Source organism: Saccopteryx leptura, chromosome 4 (genome assembly GCF_036850995.1).
Source record: "Saccopteryx leptura isolate mSacLep1 chromosome 4, mSacLep1_pri_phased_curated, whole genome shotgun sequence".
NCBI lineage: Eukaryota > Metazoa > Chordata > Mammalia > Chiroptera > Emballonuridae > Saccopteryx > Saccopteryx leptura.
Genome location: NC_089506.1, coordinates 36,620,804 through 36,646,895, shown reverse-complemented (window position 1 = coordinate 36,646,895; position 26,092 = coordinate 36,620,804). Strand labels below are relative to the sequence as shown.

The 26,092-nt window shown below is 45.3% G+C and overlaps 1 protein-coding gene across 6 annotated transcripts in view; it reads left to right on the top strand.

Moving 5' to 3' along the window:
- The window catches only part of ATP11A (ATPase phospholipid transporting 11A), a 150,580-nt gene that overhangs the window by 119,309 nt on the left and 5,179 nt on the right, over positions 1–26,092 (top strand). The window contains exons 19-30 of one of the 6 annotated variants that reach the window (XM_066380532.1): positions 2,088–2,339; positions 3,446–3,620; positions 5,642–5,744; positions 5,989–6,134; positions 7,045–7,104; positions 7,946–8,073; positions 8,860–8,995; positions 9,470–9,493; positions 16,103–16,168; positions 17,545–17,648; positions 19,942–20,107; positions 25,683–25,786. In XM_066380532.1, the coding sequence (XP_066236629.1) occupies positions 2,088–2,339; positions 3,446–3,620; positions 5,642–5,744; positions 5,989–6,134; positions 7,045–7,104; positions 7,946–8,073; positions 8,860–8,995; positions 9,470–9,493; positions 16,103–16,168; positions 17,545–17,648; positions 19,942–20,107; positions 25,683–25,775 (1,453 nt within the window). In that variant the 3' untranslated portion in view covers positions 25,776–25,786. Of the gene's footprint in view, positions 1–2,087; positions 2,340–3,445; positions 3,621–5,641; positions 5,745–5,988; positions 6,135–7,044; positions 7,105–7,945; positions 8,074–8,859; positions 8,996–9,469; positions 9,494–16,102; positions 16,169–17,544; positions 17,649–19,941; positions 20,108–23,084; positions 23,172–25,682; positions 25,787–26,092 lie in introns of all 6 variants that reach the window. The other 5 variants (XM_066380533.1, XM_066380530.1, XM_066380534.1 and 2 more) reach the window with 5 other exon arrangements.

Genomic DNA, 26,092 nt, shown 5'->3' with positions numbered 1-26,092 from the left:
TGTTGTTTTTTTAATTTTTTCGTTAGAACACAATCTATAACTAATTCTGTTCCTAAATTTGTTACTAGTTCTTTCCAAATACAGATGTAATGGTTTAGGTCCTAACATACTCAATGTATATATTTGTCACTACTCATTCAAGGAACTTAAACTAATCAAGTGGAATATTTCAAAGAATAACAACATAATAATAATAACTGATAAAATTACTGATTACAGATTTTCAAATGCCTCCAAAGAAGGAGCCTCTAATCTGTCACTAAAAGCTATTTATGGCCTCATGCACTAAGACATGGTCATCGGTCCACTCCTTTTTGGAGAGCATTGAAAGGAATGGCTCACAATTTATTTTGAAGGAATGGGAAAGAAAAAGTATCCCAATTTCAAAGAATGAAACAGAAGCTTTAGGAAATTTAGTGAGACTTTATTTCCCATAAACTTTGAAAGTCTTTGAGATCTATGTATTGATCCCAAATTTAAATTCTTAGCTCGAAACCTATATTTTCCCAGGGTCTTGAACAAGCATTTGCTGCGTTCACAATCTCAATAGCATGAGATTGGGCAATGTAGGGAGTTTTGGTTTGTTTGGGTGTTTTGTTTTGTTTTAGTCCCTTTCATCATTTGGTCCAGAGTATAACAGGTATAAACACAGGTATAAACATAAGAAGCATAGCATGCACAGGGCAGGTTTAAAACACGGAACCACAGTCATAGAACAGGTGGTGTGCTAGGCAGGAGAGAGGTATTCAGTAGGCTGGTGTTTGCCAGGGGAAGGGTTGGGCCTGGTCCTCGAAGGAATCAGTGGGAAAGAGGAAGGCTCTTACCAATGGCAGGAACTGAGCAGGCAGAGCTCATGTACAGGGAGCCGCTGAGGAGGGTCGTGGGAGCAGACTGCCTCAGTGGGGAGTTGGGACATCAAAATACTGAGAGTGGATACTGGTCGGGGTGGGGCCGAATGAGGGCCGTGGCTTTGAAGTGATTATATTTGTTTACATCTTTAAAATCTCTAGCCAGCCCCTTTGCAGACCACTCTCAGCCTCAATTTCCTTTTTCAAAATAAAAAAAATGAAATTAGAGATTTTTTTTTTTAATCTATAGAATACAATGATTGTGTGATCTCCAGACTTTCATCTAGGAGACTGATTCTATAACCGAATCATCCCAATTAGAATCTGAATGCACGCTTTTTATTCAGTGTTTGGCAGACACACACTGCACTACTCCACACACCTGCCAAAACCGAAGACTCTAGAATCTCGAAAAAAGCCCCCCCCCCCAAAATGAGGCAAGCATGGTTTTGATGCTAGATTTCCATAGATAGTGAGACAGTCTGGCCAATGTCAAGAGAGCCTTTTAACCTCAGATACATTTTGTAACCTCTGCAAGCTTTGGGATAATAAAGTCCTCACCCCATAAGTTGGTTGTAAAAGTGAAACGTCACAGGAAGAATGCTTCACATAGCAGCGAACACATGACAAGCTTGTGATGCCTGCTAGCCACTGTAGAATCACTACGCGCATTAACAGTATTTTAAATGATTGAGAGGAACCTAGGCTCCATTGTGATAATAGCAAAATTTGAATAGTTCATGCCAAAAAGAAAAGATAATTAGGATCCATTGTGATAACGGCAAAATTTGAATAGTTCATGCCAGAAAGAAAAGATAATGAATATTACCGACCATCTCTTTTCCAGATTTCATTTTTCCTTGGTTTAGACTTTTTTGTTGTTATTGATTGTATGATCCTTATAATTGCCTGAAATCCTCTCCAGGTAGTGAGTCCCAGCTGAACAGAAAACTGCTGTGCTGGCATGTGGCAATTCTGCAAGAGCCACTTACTTCTTAATATTTGATCTGTCTTTATCTATTTGGCATTAGAAAGTGGGGTTTTTTTGTAAAAAAAATATAATATGCTTTAAAAACAGATTCAAGTACTTTACCGTAAGCTCAGAAGCCAGCACTATGGCGCTTTTTAGTTTTGAGGGCCTAAAATATTTTAATAGAACCCAGGTTTCTGAAATTGTTTTCTTTGATGTGCCTTTGTCAGCCCTGATGTTGGTTGTGTTTCATTTTTTTTCTTCTTCAGGCTCCAGGAGAAAGCTGCTGACACCATAGAAGCCCTGCAGAAGGCTGGGATCAAAGTCTGGGTTCTCACCGGAGACAAGATGGAGACGGCGGCGGCCACCTGCTACGCCTGCAAACTCTTCAGGAGAAACACGCAGCTGCTTGAGCTAACCACCAAGAAAATCGAGGAGCAGAGTTTACATGACGTCCTGTTTGAGCTGAGTAAAACTGTCCTACGCTACAGCGGCAGCTTAACCAGGGACAACTTCTCAGGGTAGGCGGCAACCCCCCCTTCCCCATCGCAAAGAATCTTTTCGGAAGGATTGAAATGACCTCCGTTTGCGAGGACAGAGCCTCGGCACCCTTGCTGGGAATGTGGCTCTGCCTCCTGCTCCGTAGCAGCATCAGTGTGCTTAGAGTGATCACCTGAAACATGACCAGAGCTGTTTCTTCTTAGCAACTGTAACATGTCTTTTTAGACGGCAACGTAAATGCTCACCTGTTGTTGAGACATATGGGACCACTGCATGAATCCACAATTAGAATTCTGTGTTTGCCCTGCCTGAGTGAAATGCAAATGTTTAAAACACAATTTTAAATTTTAGTCAAAGGCATTACATTCAATACTTTGAAGACCATGTCGATAGAACAAGAAATACAATAGTCTTTCTCTATCCATCTGTGGTTTTGCTTTCTGCAGTTTCAGTTACCTGTGGTCAACCATGGTCTAAAAATATTAAATGGAAAATTCCAGAAATAATTCACACATTTTCACTGTGCACTGTTCTGAGTAGTGTGATGAAATCTGGAGCTGTCCTGCTTCGTCCCACCCGGAAAGTGGCTCATCCCATTGTCCAGTGTATCCGAGAGAGACAGAGACGACATTCATATAACTTTTATTATAGTACATTTTTATAATTGTTCTATTTTATTATTAGTTATCGTTCTTGATCTCTTACTGTGCCTAACTTATAAATTAAGCTTTATCATAGCTGTGTGTGTATAGGAAAAACTGTAGTATATATAGGGTTCGGTATCTTTCCTTTTCGGGCCTCCACTGGGTGTTCTTAGGACGTATTCCCCGAGGGTAAAGGGGGATTACTGTATGGCAGGTCCTCGAATAGCATCATTTCATTCAGTGTTCTTTCATTATAACATTGATGAGATGTCATAGGAACTTATCTCTTGTGAATATCAATTAGCCTATGGTAAAATTTGTTTCCGTATACATCATTTTGCTTAAAGTTGCAGAACCTATTGACCACATCAGTAAGTTGAAAACTTACTATACTAGGTTTGCAGCTATAGATATTTTAAAAAGTTAGTCTTCTAAAATCTATAAATTTAGTTACTGAGTAATCTCTGTGATTAATCTAACAGACTTTCAGCAGATATACAAGACTATGGTTTAATAATTGATGGGGCTGCGCTGTCTTTAATAATGAAACCCCGAGAAGATGGAAGCTCCAGCAACTACCGAGAACTGTTCCTTGAAATCTGCCGGAACTGCAGTGCTGTGCTCTGCTGCCGGATGGCCCCTCTGCAGAAGGCCCAGGTCCGTGCTCTTGTCTCTTGTGATTAGCTGCTGAATAATGGGTGTTTAAGTACAGAAAACCATTGATCTGTTCGTGCAACCTCTGGTTGTTTGGGGGTGTTTTTGAAATCTAGCAAAGTACCACATTTTTTACATAGAAGCAAATATAAAAATTTAAAACATGAATCTTATTTTGCTTGTTATGATTAGTAGAGTTGACTGAACCAAATGGATGACCCTTCTCATGCAATGATCAGGAGGGATGTCTCTGACTTCTTTTATAAAATAAAACTATATCACAAAGAAGTAGTCATTTATAGAATGTATACTGAAGATGAAAGGTGTGCACTAGCAGCGTTGAGCCAGATATAAAGATGTGAACCCATTTAACCTTCAAAGTAATCCTGTTAGATGAGTAATGTTATGTTAATTTTGCAAATGAAGTACCTAAGAGGCAGAAAATTAGGGTAACTTTTCTAAAAGAGTACATTTGGAAAATGGCAGCCAGAATTGGCTTTCTAGTTGTCAAATTCCCATTGCAGCATATTCTTGTGGAAACACACACCTGATGATGTTTTAAAAATATTCCTTAAAGTGTTATGGAGTACAGATGTAAGTGTGGATGTCTTTTCAATATCACTAAACCTACAACAGTCCCAATTTTGTTAAACTACATTTTGGATACTAGACCAATTTCCCATGAACTGTTCATGAGAGAAAGGCATAACTTCTCAGACTATTCCAGTGGTTAGGTTAAAAACTGAAAACCACATGCTAAGAGGTCGTTTTCAGCATCCTTGCACATGTGGTACACTAATCTGTTTAATGGCAGTGTCACTAAAACATAGCACCAGCATCTCCCTGGGTAATTCTCCATGAAGACAAACTGAGACTCAAAAGTTTATATATGTTCTATCTGAGAAAAAAATGGTTTTATTCCCTATCCTTCTCTTATGTTTTTGATTATGTATATCTTGTATGTGCTTATGTTTTTTTAAGTTCTTAACTAAGTTTAGCAAACTTTTATACAAATTAATTCATGTTTCAGTCTCTCATCTTGAAACAAGAAGGCAGTCCATACATTTCTTCCCTCATCTTTTTAGTCTTATATCTCCAACCATCATTTAGACACATAAATGGAAAAAGAAATTGGCTAAAACTTTGGAATTACTAATTGCATAGAATTGTCAGATTTTATTTTACACACATGACAAACTTGAAAATTAATATAGCATTAAGAATAGCTCATTTCATAAAGTAGATGCTTGAGGCCCTGGCCAGCTGTCTCAGTGGTAGAGCATCAGCCCAGCGTGTGGATGTCCCAGGTTCGATTACTGGCCAGGGCAAACAGGAGAGGCGCCCATCTGCTTCCCCCTCCCCTTTCTCTCTGTCTCTCTCTTCCCCTCCCGCAGTCAGGGCTCCATGGGAGCAAAGTGGGCCCGGGTGTTGAGGATGGCTCCATGGCTCCGCCTCAGGCGCTAGAATGGCTCCAGTGCAATGGAGCAACACGCCAGATGGGCAGAGCATCTCCCCCTGGTGGACTTGCCGGGTGGATTCCGGTCAGGCTCATGCGGGAGTCTGTCTGACTGCCTCCCCCCTTCTCGCTTCAGAAAAATAAAGTAAAAAAAAAAGTAGATGCTTGATATCAAATAGCTTGGAATAACATTATTTCCTAACAGGATACAGTGGTCAGGTTTTTCCCTCTTAAATGCATTTCCCCTATGTGTTTGCATATGTGAGTGTAGCAGTAACTGAAAACTACTCCATGTATTTTATGTCTCTATCTTCAGAGTTTGCCTTCCAGCTCTTTCCAGCTTACCTCATTGTAATCGTACTTTAGCTTTATTTTGTTTTTCTTTCTGTATGAAATAGATTTTACCATATATGGATAAAACAGATTGAATGTAGTACATTCACTCTAAGCAAATAATTTTTTTCATTTTTCTTGCCTAACTTTATCTTTCTTATTTATGCCTAGTTAATGAATAACCAGAACAGAAGTAAAACAGAGAAGATTCATTCTGTAGTTATTTCTTTTCCAGATTGTTAAACTAATCAAATTTTCAAAAGAGCACCCTATTACGTTAGCAATTGGTGATGGAGCCAATGACGTCAGCATGATCCTGGAGGCTCATGTGGGCATAGGTAAGTCTCTTCTCTTGTGATTACCTGCACATTTTGGAACTGAGATTTATTGCTTCAGCTAAACAAGAAGGGGATACAGCCAAGGCCAGATCATAGACTTTAGATTTAGAGCAGCATCTGTGATTTAGTACGTTCATGACTGGGAAATCTCACAGAAATGGTTGTATCTCACCTTTTTTGCTTATTCCGGTTTTCATTTGCATGGTGTTGAGAAAGCATGCACGCAACATTTTTTTTCTTATAGGCGTCATTGGAAAGGAAGGTCGTCAGGCTGCAAGGAACAGTGACTATGCAATTCCGAAATTTAAGCATTTAAAGAAGATGCTACTCGTTCATGGGCATTTTTATTACATTAGGATATCTGAGCTTGTGCAATACTTCTTTTATAAGGTAGGAAGGATGGCCTTGCTCCTATCCCTGTTTCAGTGAAATATGATGTACATGATGAAATGACATGTTTGACAGATGCCTCAATGCTTCAAGGGACGATTCAGGTAAAAATAGAAGTAACTGTCAGCGAGGAAGGGGTTGATCCTAGCACTTTTCTCACATTCACACAATTTAATGTGGAGCCAATAAGATATTGGTTGTAGAATAAATAAAGGAAGGGGCATTCTTTTATAATTCCTTAAAATAATTTCATATTCATTATGCAATTTGATTCTTTCCTGTTTATACTGACATCTACATTGCCTCCTCATTTCTCTTTCACAAATTTTCCTTTAGATTACCTGTTCTCAGGGTGACCACAACATGGTCACATATGCATTGTAGGTGCTATTAAAAAGAGAAAAAATATGCCTGACCGGGTGGTGGCGCAGTGGATAAAGCTTTGGACTGGGATGCAGAGGACCCAGGTTTGAGACCCCGAGGTCACCAGTTTGAGCGCGGGCTCATCTGGTTTGAGCAAGCTCACCAGCTTGGACCCAAGGTCGCTGGCTTGAGCAAGAGGTTACTCAGTCTGCTGAAGGCCCACGGTCAAGGCACATATGAGAAAGCAGTCAATGAACAACTAAGATGTCACAACGAAAAACTAATGATTGATGCTTCTCATCTCTCTCTGTTCTTGTCTGTCTGTCCCTATCTATCTCTCTCTCTGTCTCTGTAAAAAAAAAAAAAAAAAAAAAGAGAGAGAGAGAGAGAGAAAATTTTAAAGCCCATTGCCTGCTATTCTGAGAACATAGGATACTTTTAAGTCACTGTCCCTAGATCAAGTGGTGTCACATGGACAACCTCTTAGGAAGTTAGCTGCCTCTTACAGTGTGCCCTTGAACTAACAGGCATGTGGCTTGTCTTTCAGAATGTCTGCTTCATTTTCCCTCAGTTTTTATACCAGTTCTTCTGTGGGTTTTCACAGCAGGTGAGTGCTCAGGTCTCAAGTCAGAAGCTCCCTGAGACTTACCTCCCTCCCGCATGAGGGTGGCTGCAGTTGGGGGAGAGGAGGCGCAGAGGCGGGCGGGCCCGGGCAGTGAGGCGGGCAGGCCCGGGCGGTGAGAGAGGCCTGCGTGCCCTCAGCCCTGCTGCCCTCCGCAACGCTGTCAGCACGCGGGGTGAAGGCACAGTGCGAAGGGGTCGTGTCTGCTGACTGAAGGCTCTCCTGCACGGCCCAGGGCGTGATGTGCCCAAACCTTGCCTACCCCAAGCCTGAGAGGGCTGTATTGGGCCTTCTGACCCCTAACTAAAAGGATTGAATCTAAATCCAAGATCCTCTCTTGGGTGTCTCACTATTGTCTTCTGACACATACAAGTGCCGAGTGGAAGAGTGCAAACCATCTAGTGGGAGAGGGGACCCCGTGGGCACCCCCTTTCTGTCATTCACTTGTTTTCCTGTCCTGCTCAGAAGGACTGTGGGCCAGCTGCTTTCATCTGAAGGGTCCGGGACAGGGGAGAGTTGAAACTTGAAGATGGCAATCTCAACATTTATGCAACTTTTTTAGTTGCAAGTTTGCAGTGGCCAAATGGGGTGGGTCACAGTCGGGCCTTCTCTCAGGCGTGATTTTAATACTGATTAGTTGGCATCACGGTGCTTTGAAAATTGTCCTGGTCCTTCTAAATCTGTAGAAAGAAGGCTCTGTATGTATTTCAGAATAATTGTGTTAATAGGTCTTTGCAAATTAAAAAATCTGTATTTAACGAAACATCAAAAAAGTTTTATCAAAATGCATGGGTGTTGTGTTCAGTGGATGTTTTCCTTCCCGCAGACTCTGTACGACACCGCCTACCTGACCCTGTACAACATCAGTTTCACTTCCCTCCCGATTCTCTTGTACAGCCTGATGGAGCAGCACGTCAGCATAGACACGCTCAAGAGGGACCCTTCCCTCTACAGGTACTGAGCTCGGGGAGTGACCAGGCAGCCATGGAGTGATGCTTTCAATGAACTGTCTGGTTGCATTATTGAAAAACCAGAAAACATTCAGTGTCAGCTGACACTTGGCTTTTTCCAGAGTCTTTCAGCAAGAATTAATGAAATTTAACTAGCCACACTTCAAAATTTAGATAGAAGATTTATGTTGCATTTGAAATGTACATATTAAATCAATTAGTATTGTACCATGGTTTCTGATAATTATGAAAGGACCAGGGATAAGAGTTTATATCCCCTCGTGACCCCAGTGGATTTCTGGCCTAAATTATTCTTTACAAACCACGCATGTTCTATTCAGTGAGAAAAGAAAAAGTTAACAGATCTGATCACTGTGTGCTCTTTTTTGCTAAACAGCACTATTTGGTAATAAGGAAAAATTCATGTCTGCTATTTCAGAACGGCACTCCAGGATCTCTGGCAGAGTCAATGTGTTTTTGTGGCTTTTTAAATTGAATTTTAGAAAATTTAGAGTCATGTGGAGTTGTGAGAAAGAATGCAGAGAGATTCTGTAGAACTGGGACACCCCAGTCAGACGGGTGGATGGTGTTCATGTCAGTACCCTGGCTGTGATCCTGTCTCCAGTTTTGTAGGATTTTTGTGAGATGTTATCACTGGAGTAACCTCTCCAGTGACCTAGAGGCCCCTACTGGACAACGATGGTCACTGCAGAGCACAGTGGAGATGGCCAGGTCTCAGAGAGGCCCGTTTTAATGGAATGCAGTCACTTTGTTCTGTTTTATTACACAGAGACATCGCCAAGAATGCTCTACTCCGCTGGCGAGTGTTCATTTACTGGACATTCTTAGGAGTATTCGACGCTCTGGTATTTTTCTTTGGTGCTTACTTCATGTTTGAAAATACAACAGTGACCAGCAATGGACAGGTTAGTACAGAACTGGGTCTTGTTGACTTAGCTACTTGGGAGTAACCCTCGAGTCGCGTGCGAACGCTGTTCAGTGCAGTCATTCAGCGCAGCCTGTGGGGTCTTCTGATATTTGAGTACCTAGCTGCCAAATTGCTTTAAAGGCTGTAGTATATCAGGAAATGCCCTGCTCTGCATAGCTCTGCTGACAGTAGAAAATACCCTTCCTGGGGGTTTTCAGATTTTTTGTTTTTGTAACTTACATTTTTATCTAGTGGTTCAGTTAGATCATTCAGGCATGTCTTATTTAATATGGGAATTAATTTTGTAGTTAACTTGTTTCACATGTACCTAATTATCTGTTTCCTTTGCAATGAGTAGATTGATAGTTTCTAATAGACATCAGCTCTCTGGTTGTTTGCATAATCTCTAGGGTTTGTTTTATTTGTATCTTGCTTTTTTCTTTCTGCAACTTGCTTTCCTTCCCACTCTCAGATAATGACTACCAACACACACATGGTAAGACAATTGTGGGTGTGTCCTCTATGTTTTTGGAGTGCATTCTAGATAAAATATTTCTCGAAAATATTTTCAAATGTGACTTCTTCTGTGTGCTTCATCAGTAGAAATGCCATTAGCTGCTGCTCCCTTCTCCTACCTGTAGACAGAAGCTATATTAGAGAAATATGTGTACATTTGCTCATTTGTACCTGGCGTTTATCTCTGGATTTCTGTGTCAGGATTGCCACCGAGTTTTTTTTTTAATTGACTTGTTTGAACTTCCCTTTACCTTAAATAAGAGGCAACGTATATAGGCCTGTGAGACCTGTTTGGGGACATTGCTTTGAATGTGGCAAACCAGTGTGCTACCTGGGAGAATTGTGAAAGATGTCAGGATTGGCCCCACCTACATGGCACCGTGTTTACCTTGCTGTAAAAATAAACCCTGCCGTTGATGTGGAAGGGTAACTTGTGAACAGGAGTTGACGTCATTTCCCGTCTGACAGCACACCTCTCTTTTCCCCATTGTGTTTTCCTGTATTGCTATCTCTTAGAAAGGTGTTGCTACAGGTCCTGTGAAATTTGTTTACCCATTTATCTCATTGTTTCTTATTTCTCATTACCAAAAGGTGCTACTGTCTTTCATTATAACGTAAACAAATTTCCACTAAATGGATCTTGAGATTTTTTATAGTCTTATTTCCCTCTTCTACTAACATCACATTTTTCTAGACTTTGTTCTTTGTTTTAGTTTATTTTAACTGAATAACTCCTGGATGCTAACAGGCTGTGAATGTCATTAAATAAAGCTGTCTTATTGTCCTTATGTTTCTTTTATAAGAATTCCTTATGGGTTAGGCTTTAAGGAAGCATCGTGCATATATCTTAAAGAGAACTAAGGTTTTCTGTCCCGAGGACTCAAGTATCATGATCACAGTAGCATGCCAATACTGAAATAAGTGTCCTTCCTCTGGCACTTTATTTGCAGTTTTCTCTCACAGATCTTATCCTCTCTCAACGACTGTTGCCCTTGGACATACTTGTGGTTCAGGAAACTAAAGCTCAGACAGATTAAAGAATTTGTACAAAGTCAGGTAATTAAAACGCAAACCCAGGATGTTTGGTACAGAATTTATAGCATGTATTTGTTTTATTCCATACTGCCTTTTTTTTTTTTCAGAGACAGAGAGTCAGAGAGAGATAGACAAGGACAGACAGACAGGAACGGAGAGATGAGAAGCATCAATCATTAGTCTTTCATTGCGTGTTGCAACACCTTAGTTGTTCATTGATTGCTTTCTCATATGTGCCTTGACCGTGGGCCTTCAGCAGACCAAGTAACCCCTTGCTCGAGCCAGCGACCTTGGGCTCAAGCTGGTGAGCTTTTGCTCAAACCAGATGAGCCCGCGCTCAAGCTGGTGACCTCAGGGTCTCAAACCTGGGTCTTCCGCATCCCAGTTCGACGCTCTATCCACTGTGCCACCGCCTGGTCAGGCTCCATACTGCTTCTTAATTGTTTTAATCTCAGGATTACATAGCGAAATTATAGGTACATCTCAAGAAGTACTGTTAGAAGGCTTGCGAGGGGAAAAGGTTACACAAAAAAAAGGCCTACTTGACTCAGGCACCCTGAAAATGGGAGTGCTGGTTGATGAGTGTGGTGTGGCTTAGGTGCACACCAGGGGAGGCCTTGCCAGTGTGATGTTCAGGCAGCTTCTCCTCCTCCTGCTCAAATTCCTGCAGCCCTACGTGTCTCCAACCAGACTTCCATCCAGCAGCTCCTTATACTGCTGTGGGTCAGTGGGTGCCTTGGTGTTTTGAGCCCCTTCATCCCTTCATATGATCCAAGGATTTTTACCAATTCCTTACTTATCTCCTATTTCCTGTTTTCTTAAGGGTGCCCTGAGCCCCTACACTAACTTCTAGGGTGATGCTTCTCTGTGATACTTTTTAATTTCTCACAATTACTACTTGCATGCCTTTGCTCAGGCGTTATTGGACAAAACTATTAATTAGAATTTGAAACAATGACAGAGAGACCAGGATAAAGAAAATACAAATTGGCCTGTACCACTCCACTTAAAAAATGCCCACTGGTGCCTTGCCACTCACCAAGAGCTTTGAGAGCCCTCTGCTTACTGGCCTGTCATAATAGAGATTCAACACACATTGTGTGCATCTTGTCATGTGAAAAGTTTCTGAGACGCATGGCGATATTATGAACCAGCACTTGGACAGTTGGTGCCAAATAAGGTATTTAATGTGAGGTGTTTGTCTATGGTTATGCATTTGAGAGGTGAAATTTGCTCTAATTCACTAATGCTCTACAGAAGTTAAATAATCTAAAGACTTAGAATTATAAGAGCCAGGTGAATAAAACTCATAGCATTCCTAATTATGAGTGACAAGTGTGGGAAGGACCTAGTGTGGACACTTTCAGCCCATATCACTAGGAGGACAGAAGTGCCAGGGGGTTGGGATAACCCACAGCCATCCCATGGCAAGGGCAAGGCTGAATGTCTGCTGGTATGACTATAGACCTGCCCCTCACTGTGCCTTGGCCTCTCCAGAGGAAGCCTTTCACATTCTGAATTGTTGACGTTTAAATTCTTGTTTGTTTGGGGGGGATTAGAGTGTTAGATCACTTGCAAAACCAAAAATGGTATCATAGGCTGGTTCTGTAGTAATTCAAGTAGACCCGCTAAACAAGTGAACATGGGGCAGTCTCAGGTGACCGGTGATGATGCCCTTAGTTCTGAGGTAGCAAGGCAATGTGGAAATTACACCGTTCATCCCTTTTCTGACAGTATTCCCTGACAAACAAGAGTGCATCTTCTTGGTGGTTTACTTTAGATGCCCTGTTCTATTGATTGTCAGTGGGGGACGACCACTTCTTCTTTTTGGGGGGTTGGAGGGGAGGAGAGAGACAGGAACATCGAGCTGCTTCTATATCTTCCCTGAGTAGGGATTTGAACCGGCAACCTCTACACTCCAGGATGATGTTCTAACCAACTGAGCTATTCGGCCAGGGCCTTTTTTTTTTTTGAGACAGAGAGATGAAAGGAGAAGGAGAGGAGGGGAAAGAGAAACATTAATTTCTTGTTCTTCTACTCAGCTGTGTATTTATTGGTTCTTTCTCGTGTGTGCTGTGACTGGAGATCAAACCCACAACCTTGTCGTTTCAAGTTGCTCTTAACCAACTGAGCTAACTGGCCAGGGCCAAGACCCACTTTTTAAAGAAATAAGTCATTCTATAGGAATATTTATAGAACATGCGTGGAATTGAGGGAACACTAGAATCACGAATAACTTTGGGAAAAGAGAAATTCACTTAGGGACATTTTCTGCACAGACATCATGAGCCATAATTATTTCTCAAAGGAGAATACTAAGACAATAATTATTGTTGAACAGCTGGACATTCTTAGACAGACACCTGAAAATTTGAGGCATGGTATAACACAGTCAGTCAGTGAGCATCACAACAGCTCAGTTTGAGCTGTCACCAGCCAGCGTAGCAAGAACAAATCACGACAGCAGACTTGGTAGAAGTGGGTGGAGTCTGTGCATGAAGGGAATGTCATCGGTGTTTCTGATGACCGTGGCCCTGTGTGTTGTGCAATTATTTTTACACATAAAAACTAAATTGGTCTGGATCTTAGGGCTTTAAAAAGCAGGAAATTGTCCTGCAAAATGTCCACTAAACTCTCATTATTATCCAAATGAGACTATAGAGCAGAGGTCCCCAAACTTTTTACACAGGGGGCCAGTTCACTGTCCCTCAGACCGTTGGAGGGCCGGACTATAAAAAAAAACTATGAACAAATCCCTATGCACACTGCACATATCTTATTTTAAAGTAAAAAAACAAAACAAAACAGGAACAATATTTAAAATAAAGAACAAATAAATTTAAATCAACAAACTGACCAGTATTTCAATGGGATCTATGGGCCTGCTTTTGGCTAATGAGATAGTCAATGTGCTCCTCTCACTGACCACCAATGAAAGAGGTGCCCCTTCTGGAAGTGCGGCGGGGGCTGGATAAATGGCCTCAGGGGGCTGCGTTTTGGGTACCCCTGCTGTAGAGTTGGTGAAATTCTCAGTGGAGGTGACGGTTAGAGCTCAGACTCAGGGCCTCATAGGAGGATGGGGAACAAACATCACTTGGGGAAAAGGGCCATTCTTCTGGACAACCCTTTGAGAAGAGGGTTGGTATTCCAGTGAACAGTCCCACCTCCCATCCCCCAAATCCATAGAAATAATGGCACACAGTTTTAATAGTAAATGAACTATTAGCAGTTAGCTGAGGGCTCCCTTAAAACAGATAAGGAAATTATGAGGAACTTAAGGAAACATAACCATGATTGTCTATCCCAGTGAGTTGGGAAGAGCCGGAGGGCGTAGGTGAGAGTTGAGCAGATGGCACTGCCCAGGGTTCTGACCCAAATCCTCCATTCTGGTTCAGGATAGTTGTGCTCTGTTGCTATTCACCTGAAAAAATTACAGCTGAGTACCATGTGTTTTACTGGACTAGGCTTTGGGTTGGCTAATTTGTGATCACAGGTCTAGCATAATCTAAACCCCAGAAGTACCCTAGAGAATCACCCCCTACCCTTAGGGAGGGAGAGAAATCAATCACTTGGCAAATTAAAGTTTGTCCCTGATTTGTGATGCTGTTGGTAGTATCCTATCACTGTTCTGTGCAAACTCCATTTCCACAGTTTGTTACTATCTAACACTTTTTAAAAAGAGTCCCAGGATACCTGCCAAGGAGGGGTGGCAGGCACGCCGGCCCGGGGTGTGAGGAAGTGGAGAACAGGGCAGGTTTGTGGCCTTACTGCCGGGTCCCTCGGATGGTGCCCACGTGGGAGTCAAAGCTGCAGGCTGACCCTTCTCTCTGGCCAGCAGCAGCAGCAGCTTCCAATGGAAACAAAACTGAGCCACTGTGTTCCCCAACACCCATCGGGCCGAGCATTTTTGTGGGCCTCTGCCAAGCTGCAGCCAGACTCAGAGTTTTAAACTTTTCCTGCCTCAAGTGAGGCATTGAAGGGGAAACACTTTGTGGAGGTTTTCCCAGCCTGACCACTCTTGCCATTTGGGGCCAGAGAGTTCTTGGTGGTAGGCTGCCCAGTGCAGTTAGCAGACCCCTGGTCTCTGCCTGCCAGATGCCAGTAGCACCCCTCCCCCCATGGTTAAAACCGAAGATGTCTCTAGACATTACAAGCGTCCCCTAGAGAGAGAATCATCCCACACTCCCCCCTCCCCATTGAGAGCCACTGGTGTAAGTGGGTCTGAGTGATGAAAACCCAGTTTCTATCATGATGATAAAGTGAAGAATAAATAGTAGAAATGTTGTGTGGGTGGTCCTTATAAAAAGTCTGTTTACTACAAAGTCTTAACGCTTGGTTTTTCTTATAGAATTCTGCCAGTAGTTCTTACTTCACTAAACATTTCACAAGACAGCCTGCTTATTCATTTGGATCTAGTTACGTGTAGGCATACATCTTTGGTTGAAAATTAACCATAGAAGAAAGCTATTTGTATTCCAGTCTCTTAATCCTTTTTAAAATAAAGCTTTATTTTCTTTTAAAGAACTACAAGGAACGTTTTCTGAAAGGCATGGTTCAAGGATCTTGCGTACCAGATTCTTACTGTAGAAATCTTGAAGCAACTTACTCTTCTAGAATAAAATCTCTTTATAGACCAATATTTTTCCCCTAAGAAACAAGTCTCAAGTAGTAGGTGGTTTATTTTGCTTGTGTCTTTTGTCTGCAGTTGAGAAATGTGTTGTTTTCAAGGTGTGACTCGTGTGTGCTTCCCCCACATGGCCCCTTCCCTGCGTCCTGCCCGAGCCCTCAGGGGCGGCTGAAGCCCTGGCCCGGGTTCTCTCCTCTGCTGGCCTCTTCTGACAGACCGGACCGTTGACCTGCCTGTGGTTCTGGCCTCAGACCGGCTGCTGGGGGCCTTCATGCGGCTCTGTCTTGTCTGCCCTCATTTCTCCCTTTCCTGTGATTTTCCTGAGGAAAGTCCCATCCATGTCACCCGTACTTGACGTGGTTGTTTTCTCTCGTGGCTTACTAGCAGAATGTTCTAGCACTTGCTTCTCTTCCAAAGCAGACAGGTGTTTGACTTGAGTCCAAAAGAGAATAGACAGAAACTGTACTGAGTTTATTCTTGACCGTGCAGGAGGCGTAGAACTCAGTTATTGGATAAATGGTCGCCTTTACGTGAACCATGAAACAGCAAAACAGAGTTAGCATCATGCATATTGTAATACCAGCTTTTGGTGTTTTCCTTGCTCCCAGTCTGCGACCTCAGGACTGATGTCTGTTGAGGGCACCAGAGGGGACGGGACTGTCAGTGTAGGAAGGGCCCTGTTCCCACCACGGAGCCACTGCCCGCCCTGTGGGAGGGTGCCGGGGAGCCTGGAGGGTGTTGAGTGCTCCAGGTGTTCACTGCCCTCTCCTTTTCCTTTGTCGCAACCAGAGAAAATCCCTTGTCTCTGGGTTTGAGGTGTGGGCCCATTAGAACAATGAGATATTTTTTCTAAACACTCTTGTTTTGAGTGTGAAAGGGGAAATATACATGTTAACAAGAGACTGCTTTGACTCTTTGTCCCCACAGATGTTTGGAAACTGGACCTTCGGGACGCTGGTGTTCACTGTAATGGTATTTACAGTCACATTAAAGGTAAATTCTCTCATGTTGATGTTTCTTCTCATAGCCACAGTTAACTCCTGCATGTGCAGGTCTCCCGTCTTTGACTACAATTCCATACTTGCACACAGCCCAGATATGCTCCTGGGCCCACCAAGGGTCTTTTTACCATCATTCAAATGCACCAGGTGCAGATGCAGCTGACCCCACAATCCAATACACCAACTCCCAGAATCATACAGATGGTGGATGAAGGAATGAGCCTTCTTTTTTAATTTATTTCTTATTATTTTTCGATGGCAGTTGACATTTAATACCATGTTAGTTTGGGGTTTACAGCAAGGTGATTAAACCTTATATACTTTACAAAGTGATCACCTCAGTATGTCCAGCACCCATCCGACACCATATCTAGTTATTACAGTATTATTGTCTCTACTCCCTGCGCTGTCCTTTAAAATGCAGCCCAAGATTATTTTTATAACTGGCGATTGGTACATCTTAATCTCTTTCAAGTTTTTTCACCCATCCCCCTGTATTTTTATAGAATTATTTTAATTGGCAAGCCCACCCCCCACCTCAAGTGTGATCAATCTTAACTGAACTGAATATATTATGAAAAATTCAGCTCTTTTAAAAGTCACATTCTATATGGGATATCATTGTGAAAGTCTCCACACCTATAAATCTGAGTTTTAAAAAGTGATACAGACTGACCAGGCGGTGGCGCAGTGGATAGAACGTTGGACTGGGATGCTGAGGACCCAGGTTCGAGACCCTGAGGTCGCCAGCTTGAGCGCAGGCTCATCTGGTTTGAGCAAAAGCTCACCAGCTTGGACCCACGGTCGCTGGCTTGAGCAAGAGGTTACTCGGTCTGCTGAAGGCCCGCGGTCAAGGCACATATGAGAAAGCAATCAATGAACAACTAAGGTGTTGCAACGAAAAACTAATGATTGATGCTTCTCATCTCTTTCTCTGTTCCTGTCTGTCTGTCCCTATCTTCCCTCTCTCTGACTCTCTCTGTCTCTGTAAAAAAAAAAAAAAGACAAAAAAGTGATACAAAGAAGATCCAAAAGTAATTTCTTTAGTAGTAATGTAGCCAACATCTAAAGCTGTCACCCCTGAGCAGCCTCTGGGGAGACGCTTCCAGGCGGTGCTTCCCCAGGATCTGGGTAACGGTTCCTAGGAATGTTGTGACTACAAGGAACGTGATGTCACACACATTCTTTATCCTCATTGGAAGAATAAGATTTTGTATTTCCTAAGCGGTTTCATATGGGCATTTTGGCTAAAATTAAGGTGTTAGTTGATTTGTTTCTTTCGTTATTTCCTGGCTTTTTTTCCTTGCCATGGCTGACACTGACGTGTCTGGATAATATCACTAGTAATCAGTCCCCTTTCTCTTTCAGCTGGCACTAGATACCCACTACTGGACTTGGATAAACCATTTCGTTATCTGGGGGTCGCTGCTGTTTTACATCGTCTTCTCTCTCCTCTGGGGAGGAATTATCTGGTATGAATGATAAATATGATGTAACCATTATTACCTTTATAGCCCTGCAGTATCTTTCATCAGGGGCTCAAGACACTTTTTCTGCACAGCCTCATTCCTGTCCGCAGGTATCTGTTGAGTGCCTGCTGTGTGTGAGGTCTTGCGCCAGGGCCTGGGGCCCCCTGCAGGGAACAAGGCCGCTGTGGCCCCTGCTCTTTGGGCCCACAGTTTCAGTTGGGTAGACATGCTGGATAATAACTAATCAGGCTTTTGGCAAGTGAGGAAACAAACCAGATGCCGTAACAAGGGGCCTATTTCAGATCGAAGGTCAGAGAAGGCTTCTCATATAAAGTTATTATTTAAACTGAAACCTGAGAGAAAGTCACCATCATTACCATGATAGCCCACACTTACTAAATGCCTCCTAGAATGAAGCGTGGGCCAAGTAACTGACAGGGCACGTCTCATTCAGTCTTCCCCACACCACATTCTCTATACATACAAATGGTAAGATGGATAGACCAGCTCCACTGGGCCAAGTCAGTCTGACTCCAGACAGAGCCTTCCTCGTAAGGAAGGGAGATGCATGTACAAAGGCACTGAGGCGGTGCCCTGGCAGACAGAAGGAGACCATTATGGCTGGACAGTGGCCTAGGTCCAGCTAAAGAAGTAAGTAGGAGCAGGCTGTACTGGTCCTATAGACCAGATAGGACCTCAGCCCCAATCTGACAACAGTGGGACAGCACCGAGGATTGTAAACAGAAGGAGTGGCACAGCCAGATTGCTGTTTCAGAAAGACCACTGTTGCAAATAAACGTGTGAATGAAAAACAGCATTGGTTTAGATACTATTGCAACAAAGCAGTTAAGTGATGTTGGTTTGGTCGGTCCTGATGAGGGCAAGAAGCGGCTGTATTTGGCATCCCTTCTGGGACTATCACAAGCACACCTTTGCCCATGATCTTCTTTCCATCAAAAATGTCCTTTTCAACTAGCCTACCTGTTGAGCTCTTATTCATCCTTGAAAACCCAGTAGTTCCTTGTCGTCTTCAATGCTTCCCTTGAACCAGCTCATAGACGCTTCTACCTCATCCCCCTAAACATTTATTCATTCTCCTGTTACAATGCACACCATTTTGTTCTATAATTCTCCTGTGTAAATTTCCACCTTCCTTGTACAATGGAGCATTTTCTGAACAGGGCTGGGACTAGGGGACGGCAAGTGAGGAGGTCCAGGGGCCATGACCTAGGCGGGCGTGCCTCCTTTAACTGGGCATGCTGGCCTCACCCTAGGCCTGGCTACATGTGAGTCCAGAACCAATGTCCTCTCCATTTTGCATCTTCAGTATTGAGCACAGCTCCTGGAAACACAGCAGCGCCTGAGAATAGAGAAAAAGCCTCTGTGATCAATCTGTCCCCATGTTGGCGATTGTTGATATCCACCCAACCTCTCGGTGCATTGTTGCCCTCTAGTGACCATAGCTATGCATTACATGCTCTTTGCGATCCAGAAATACAGAAAAATTAGGTAAACTTTTGGTGGGTTTCCAACAACCCTGCCCCAAGCTAAAAATCCCCAAAGTTCTAGTGAACTTTCCAAAACTACAGCTGTGTAAGAGGAAGATTTCATCCTGAAGACTTCTCTGACCAGCTTCTGGGCCTGGGGATGTAGGGATCATGAAACTGTGTAAATCAAGTTCAGCATGATCTCAATTGCTGCATCCTTTTCAACTTCTTTCATGGAGCCAAATATGTATGTATGTATGTATGTAAGTGTGTGTGTGTGTGTGTGTGTGTGTGTGTGTGTGTGTTTAATTACAGATTTGCCTGACAGGAAAGTCCTTTCATGCTCTGTATTTTTATAGAAAAATTTTAAGATTCTTATGGCATAAGCTTTAGGTAGTTACCTAGCTAGACAGATCAGAACCTTTATATATCTTAATGTTAATAGCCATTGTGATTGTGAGATATAAAAAAAATCATATCCTTTAATGTTTTTAAGTCTTTCTGTTGCTCTAAAGCTGAACTTCAGGGACTTATTTTCCCTTTGGGATGACTTCATAGAATTCCTTTCTCCTTTTCCCATTCATTAACGGCCCAGCATTCTAGGGGAAGTTCCCCAGCCCATTATTTATGATTAATTCACAGCAGGCAGGCTGAATGGCTTGCCCAATGACTGTTGGTGCCAGAAGTGAAAACTGCCAAACAAATGGGCTCTTCGTGCTCATAAAGAATACAGGGCAGGATTTCAGTGTTTGTCCTGAAGATTTCTGACCTGCCATCATGTTGTTTTCTTCTTCCCCTCTATGCTCCAGGCCATTCCTCAATTATCAAAGGATGTACTATGTATTCATACAGATGTTATCCAGTGGCCCTGCCTGGCTGGCCATCATCCTGCTCATCACTGTCAGCCTCCTTCCTGATGTTCTCAAGAAAGTCCTGTGCCGGCAGCTGTGGCCCAGTGCCACAGAGAGAGTCCAGGTACCCAGCTGCTCCAGTAGGGGGCGCGGTGCGCTGCAGCTCCCCAGGTTCAGAGTAGGAAAGATCATTAGAAAGGTGACAGTGTCATCAATGCAAGTATTACTAATGAATTTCATAATAGATGATTTAAACATTAACTTAGGCAAAATTCAAGATGGCCAGGGCTTATACTGAAGCAGTTAGCTGAAATAAGAAAAAGATTAGGCCTGTACAAAAGACAAATTATTTTGTGTAAATCTTAAAAAGTTTTTAAAAATTAATCATTACTTTAAAGGTAAAGTTACATTATTTTTAGGGATGGTGAATTTGGCTCAGAACTTTAGCATTTATATTAGGAAATTCTGGTAATTAGTAGGAGCTACTTATTTTCCATAGTTCCAAATTGAGGCCAACATGTTGAATTCTGAATACCTGAATTCTCATTCAGGTAAGAATGAGATATGCAAAATGCCCAAACTGGCGTAGGACACCAGAAGGTAGTACTCAGAGCTTCCTAAAACCACTCTGGCCCTTCCCAGAGTTTTCAGGGAAGACACGTTCCCCGTCCCCTCACCCCTGCAGTCTGAGGGCGGGCACATCCCTCGTGCCCTCACCCCTGCAGTCTGAGGGTGGGCACATCCCTCGTCCCCTCACCCCTGCAGTCTGAGGGCGGGCACATCCCTCGTCCCCTCACCCCTGCAGTCTGAGGGCGGCACATCCCTCGTGCCCTCACCCCTGCAGTCTGAGGGCGGCACATCCCTCGTGCCCTCACCCCTGCAGTCTGAGGGTGGGCACATCCCTCGTCCCCTCACCCCTGCAGTCTGAGGGCGGGCACATCCCTCGTCCCCTCACCCCTGCAGTCTGAGGGCGGCACATCCCTCGTCCCCTCACCCCTGCAGTCTGAGGGCGGCACATCCCTCGTCCCCTCACCCCTGCAGTCTGAGGGCGGCACATCCCTCGTCCCCTCACCCCTGCAGTCTGAGGGCGGCACATCCCTCGTGCCCTCACCCCTGCAGTCTGAGGGCGGGCACATCCCTCGTGCCCTCACCCCTGTAGTCTGAGGGCGGCACATCCCTCGTCCCCTCACCCCTGCAGTCTGAGGGCGGGCACATCCCTCGTCCCCTCACCCCTGCAGTCTGAGGGCGGCACATCCCTCGTCCCCTCACCCCTGCAGTCTGAGGGTGGGCACATCCCTCGTCCCCTCACCCCTGCAGTCTGAGGGCGGGCACATCCCTCGTGCCCTCACCCCTGCAGTCTGAGGGCGGGCACATCCCTCGTGCCCTCACCCCTGCAGTCTGAGGGCGGGCACATCCCTCGTGCCCTCACCCCTGCAGTCTGAGGGTGGGCACATCCCTCGTCCCCTCACCCCTGCAGTCTGAGGGTGGGCACATCCCTCGTCCCCTCACCCCTGCAGTCTGAGGGTGGGCACATCCCTCGTGCCCTCACCCCTGCAGTCTGAGGGCGGCCCCTCACCCCTGCAGTCTGAGGGCGGGCACATCCCTCGTCCCCTCACCCCTGCAGTCTGAGGGCGGGCACATCCCTCGTCCCCTCACCGCTGCAGTCTGAGGGCGGGCACATCCCTCGTGCCCTCACCCCTGCAGTCTGAGGGCGGGCACATCCCTCGTCCCCTCACCCCTGCAGTCTGAGGGTGGGCACATCCCTCGTCCCCTCACCCCTGCAGTCTGAGGGCGGCACATCCCTCGTCCCCTCACCCCTGCAGTCTGAGGGCGGGCACATCCCTCGTCCCCTCACCCCTGCAGTCTGAGGGCGGCACATCCCTCGTCCCCTCACCCCTGCAGTCTGAGGGCGGGCACATCCCTCGTCCCCTCACCCCTGCAGTCTGAGGGCGGGCACATCCCTCGTGCCCTCACCCCTGCAGTCTGAGGGCGGGCACATCCCTCGTGCCCTCACCCCTGCAGTCTGAGGGCGGGCACATCCCTCGTGCCCTCACCCCTGCAGTCTGAGGGCGGGCACATCCCTCGTGCCCTCACCCCTGCAGTCTGAGGGCGGGCACATCCCTCGTCCCCTCACCCCTGCAGTCTGAGGGCGGTCACGTCCCCAGCCCCTTGACCCTACAGTCTCAGGGCGGCATGTCCCCTACCACCTTGACCCCCGGGCCCTCACCCCTGTGACTTGCCCATGGAGGAGAAGGCAGGATCCTGGTAAGAGGACAGAGCCACGCAGGGCTGTTCCTGCAGGTTGCATGTCTTCCTGTAGAGCACAGGTGGTTGTGCAGGTGGAGGTGGGAGGGAGGGTGTAAGGCAGAAGAGGTCGGGTCATCATTCTGGGAACAGAAGTGGGGTGCCCAGGAGCTCAGATGCCCCCAGTGGTCTCAGTCTCCAAGCGCTGTCGCCCCGTTTGGCATGGGAAACAGGTAGCCCTGCCCTGGGGTCGGAGTAGAAATGGTATGATGCTGCCTTTGCCCACCTCCACTGGTCCAGCATTGAATGGGATCAGGTTGGTGAGGTTTTTTAGGACTCTGATGTTAATTTAAAATGATGAAGCCAGTGCCACCAGTTCCTAGTGGTTCCCTCCTTTCTGTACCTGCCATGTTGTAAAGTTGGTGCTGACATGGTCTCAGGAAGAGATTAGCAAGAGTATACACGTCCAACTTCACTACAAATTGTTTCAACTTATCACCTTTAACCAGTGATCTAGGACAGGGATGTTTTCAGGGCTTTGGTGGCAAGGAGGAAAAGCACAGCAGGAATGGGGCAGGGGTGTCCACTCTGCCCTCCAGCAAGTGAGAGTCCCCGGACAGGGGAGCCAGGGCTGTTAGGAATGCGGCCCGCGTTGTCTGGTGTCAACATGCCGTGCGTTTCCTTAGCATGGCAGCACTGCCAGACGGGGGCGTTGTTGGCATTTAATCCATCTCACTGTCTGTTCTTGTTTCTCTCCCTTTCCTCCTTCCCTTCCGTCCTCTGACCTCTTTGCCTAAATAACCACTGCTACCTTGTCTATGATGTCTGTGGCCCCTCCTGAACCTCTGGACTGGCAGACTAAGAACCAGTGCCTTTCTGTTGAGCAGTCCACCATCTTTATGCTTTCTCAGACTTCCAGCAGTCTGAGTTTCTGACGGAGCAAGGTGATGCTTTTCTGTCTTTTTGCATGTTTGGGGCTTATAGTCACAAGACCACAGAGGGCTTACTTTTAATATCAACTGCTATCGAACACACGCTTTGGTGTTTATGACTCCTGTGGTCGTTATAACCACCACCAACCAAGAAATGTGGGGATAACTTGTACCTTGAGATGTGGAAGGGGCGTCTGGGCTGTGTTTCCTATCGATACCACTAACCAGTGTTTCTCTCTCAGCGTCCATTGGAAGTATCCGATCCCACCTGCCAGGGCGGCTGTCTTCACTCAGGCCCAGCCAAGTGCTTCAGGCTGTGCCTCCTTACACCTGTGGTTCCTAAACATGGAGGTGTGGGTGTGGCCGTTCCTAAGGCACACGAGCCCCTCTATGAACAAAGTTCCCTCAGTGCCGTCCTCTGCGGCCCCGAGAGGACAGGTAGCAGGACCTCCTCGCTCCCGTGCACCTCTGTAAATCCATTCTGCAGCAGGGGAACCAAGGCCTCCGCAGTGAAGGGTGCTCAGAACCCCGCAGAACACTGCAGGAAAGGCAGTCCCGGCGAGCCGTTCGGACTGCAGACAAAGCCAGAAGAGATGTGTTTTGAGCCAAAAGTTTTACCAAGTTTTTTTTTTCTCCATTTTTAAAAAACCTGATTGTTTCTAGAAAAAGCCTTCTACTTGGCTCTACGTGGCTATAGTGGCCTGTTTCTCAGCCTCATTGAGCCATTCACACAGCCTTTCTCTGGGCAGTTATTTTGAATCAGAACCTTTCCATCAGAGCCAGGGTTTCAAACAGAGTGTTCTCTAGAGAGCTCCTGTCCTTGTGTCAGCCGTGTGTTCATGTGCATGCGTACCAGTGCAGCTTACCAGGAAAATGCCTAAAGCAAGAAAAAGGCTTTTTTTCTCTTCAAATAACAACTTATCTTCTATACATTTCAAATACTATTTTTTAACAAATAGGATGGTACATTTTTTTCAGTTCCAGTAACTATTGGCAATCAAATTTTTTCTTATTTGGTGCCATCAGAATTTGTTGGAATTACATAGTTTCGTGTTACTGTTGACATACTCGAAAACATTTAGGATGGAATTATTAGGAGCACTTTAGTAAGTCACAGGAGGTGCTTCTGAACTTGGTTCAGTCATGGCAGCACTGGGCTAAAAATAAATATTTTAACTGTTGATGCAGTTTATTAAGAGTTGATTTGCTTCTGAGCCTTTGCAGAAGCCAGACTCGAGCTGCTTTGAGAAGGTTGTCACTGAGTGCTCTGTGGTGTCCAGGCCACAGGGGCGTGCCCCAAGGTACCCCACACCCACACCTTCATACCGTCCCTGGGGCCAGCACGCTCCTGGCACACGTAAGGTGAATGCTTGCGTTGCTCTAAAACCACCCAGACATTTGCAAAACTTTGGAGGAATAAACATTTGACCAGTCCTTATGTGGAACATGTAGTACTTCAAATGGATGTTTGTTTTTTTCTATTATTCTGTTCTGTTAAAAGGTAAAACATCACAGGCACCAGGTTTCATATATATATATATATATATATATATATATATATGTACACACATGTGTGTACATATATAACTTATATGTATTTATATAGCTCTATCTACCTATACTTTTATGTATAATTAAATTATATGTAATTCAAAGGGCAACAACTCCACCTCTTGTATAGCTCATCCTCCTCCTCCCCAGAAGGTGTTCTGCAATTCAGACCTTGTGGTTCTTCACCTTTTAAACTCCCTTCTTCCTGTTGCTGAGAAACTAAATAGGATCTGGCTGGAAATCTTCGGGTTCAGATGCCGGCCCCGTTGACCTGCAGCACTGTGGCACCTTGAACTTTCAGGATTCTAGTCTTGGGCACGACTCTTCTGTTTGACTAGCACAGAGCTGAAGGACAGGGACAGGGCTGAGGATCAGAAGGAAAAGGAGGGACAGAGGAATGGGACAAACAGGAAGACAGAGACAGAAGGACAAGTACAGGCAGGCACACAGTCCCCGTCCCCCAGGGAACCTTGGTGCTCTTTGTTGAGGGTTGGGGAGTGGGGTGCAACTGTCTAGTAAGTGGCGCGAGCTGCTTCTGGGGAGTGTGTCAGGATTATAGCTTCAGGGTCCTGGAAGCACTTCCTGTGCTCCCGACAGAGGCTGGCCTTTCTGTGTTGGGAGCAGGCCCTTCCAGTGAGGCCCTGCTGTCCCATCTGGCCCGTCCTCTCTGTCCCAGCTCCGTCCCTTGGTCTTTTTCACTGAAGGGCCCTGTTAGAAAGAAGGTGGGAGACCACCTCTTTCCCCCAGCAGAGCCCCAGGGAGGTGCCCACCCAGAGACCCTGTGCCCGAGTTCTATACAGACTTCCATGTGAATCTGACGTGCCCTTTTTATGCAGCGGGGCCTGGTGAGCGGCCCTCACGGGCGCTGGTCCCACTTCCCTGCTGCATGGCTGGGCTTTGCCCTCGGCCGGCCCAGAGAGCTCTCTTGTTCCCGGTGTGGCCGCCATCTCAGTGTCTTTCCTCGCCTTGCAGAAGAGCTCGAAACTCAAAACAGCGGTCGATGCCGCGCCGAGCACGGACAGGCCACTTCTGAAGGACGTCTTGCCGGGCCCGAGGCGTGATTAGCCCAAGGATAGGTAACGGTGTCCACCATGCTGCCTGGCAGGCTTCCTGGGTGTGCAGTGATCCTTTCAGACTGTCCATTTTTCCTCCAAAGTTTTGCTGTGCTGTGCTGTGCTGTTTTTGATAACAAAGATTCATTAATTTTTTTTTTTAATAAAGGAAACATTTTTTACACACACATGTGTATTTCTAACCCAGGTAAGTGACCTGCCTGAGAGTGGCTGGACTGCATATGGTTGAGTATGGTACACACACACACACACATGCACACTTGTGGATGTGCACACCCCCTAGATGTATGTACACATGCCGTGGCAAAC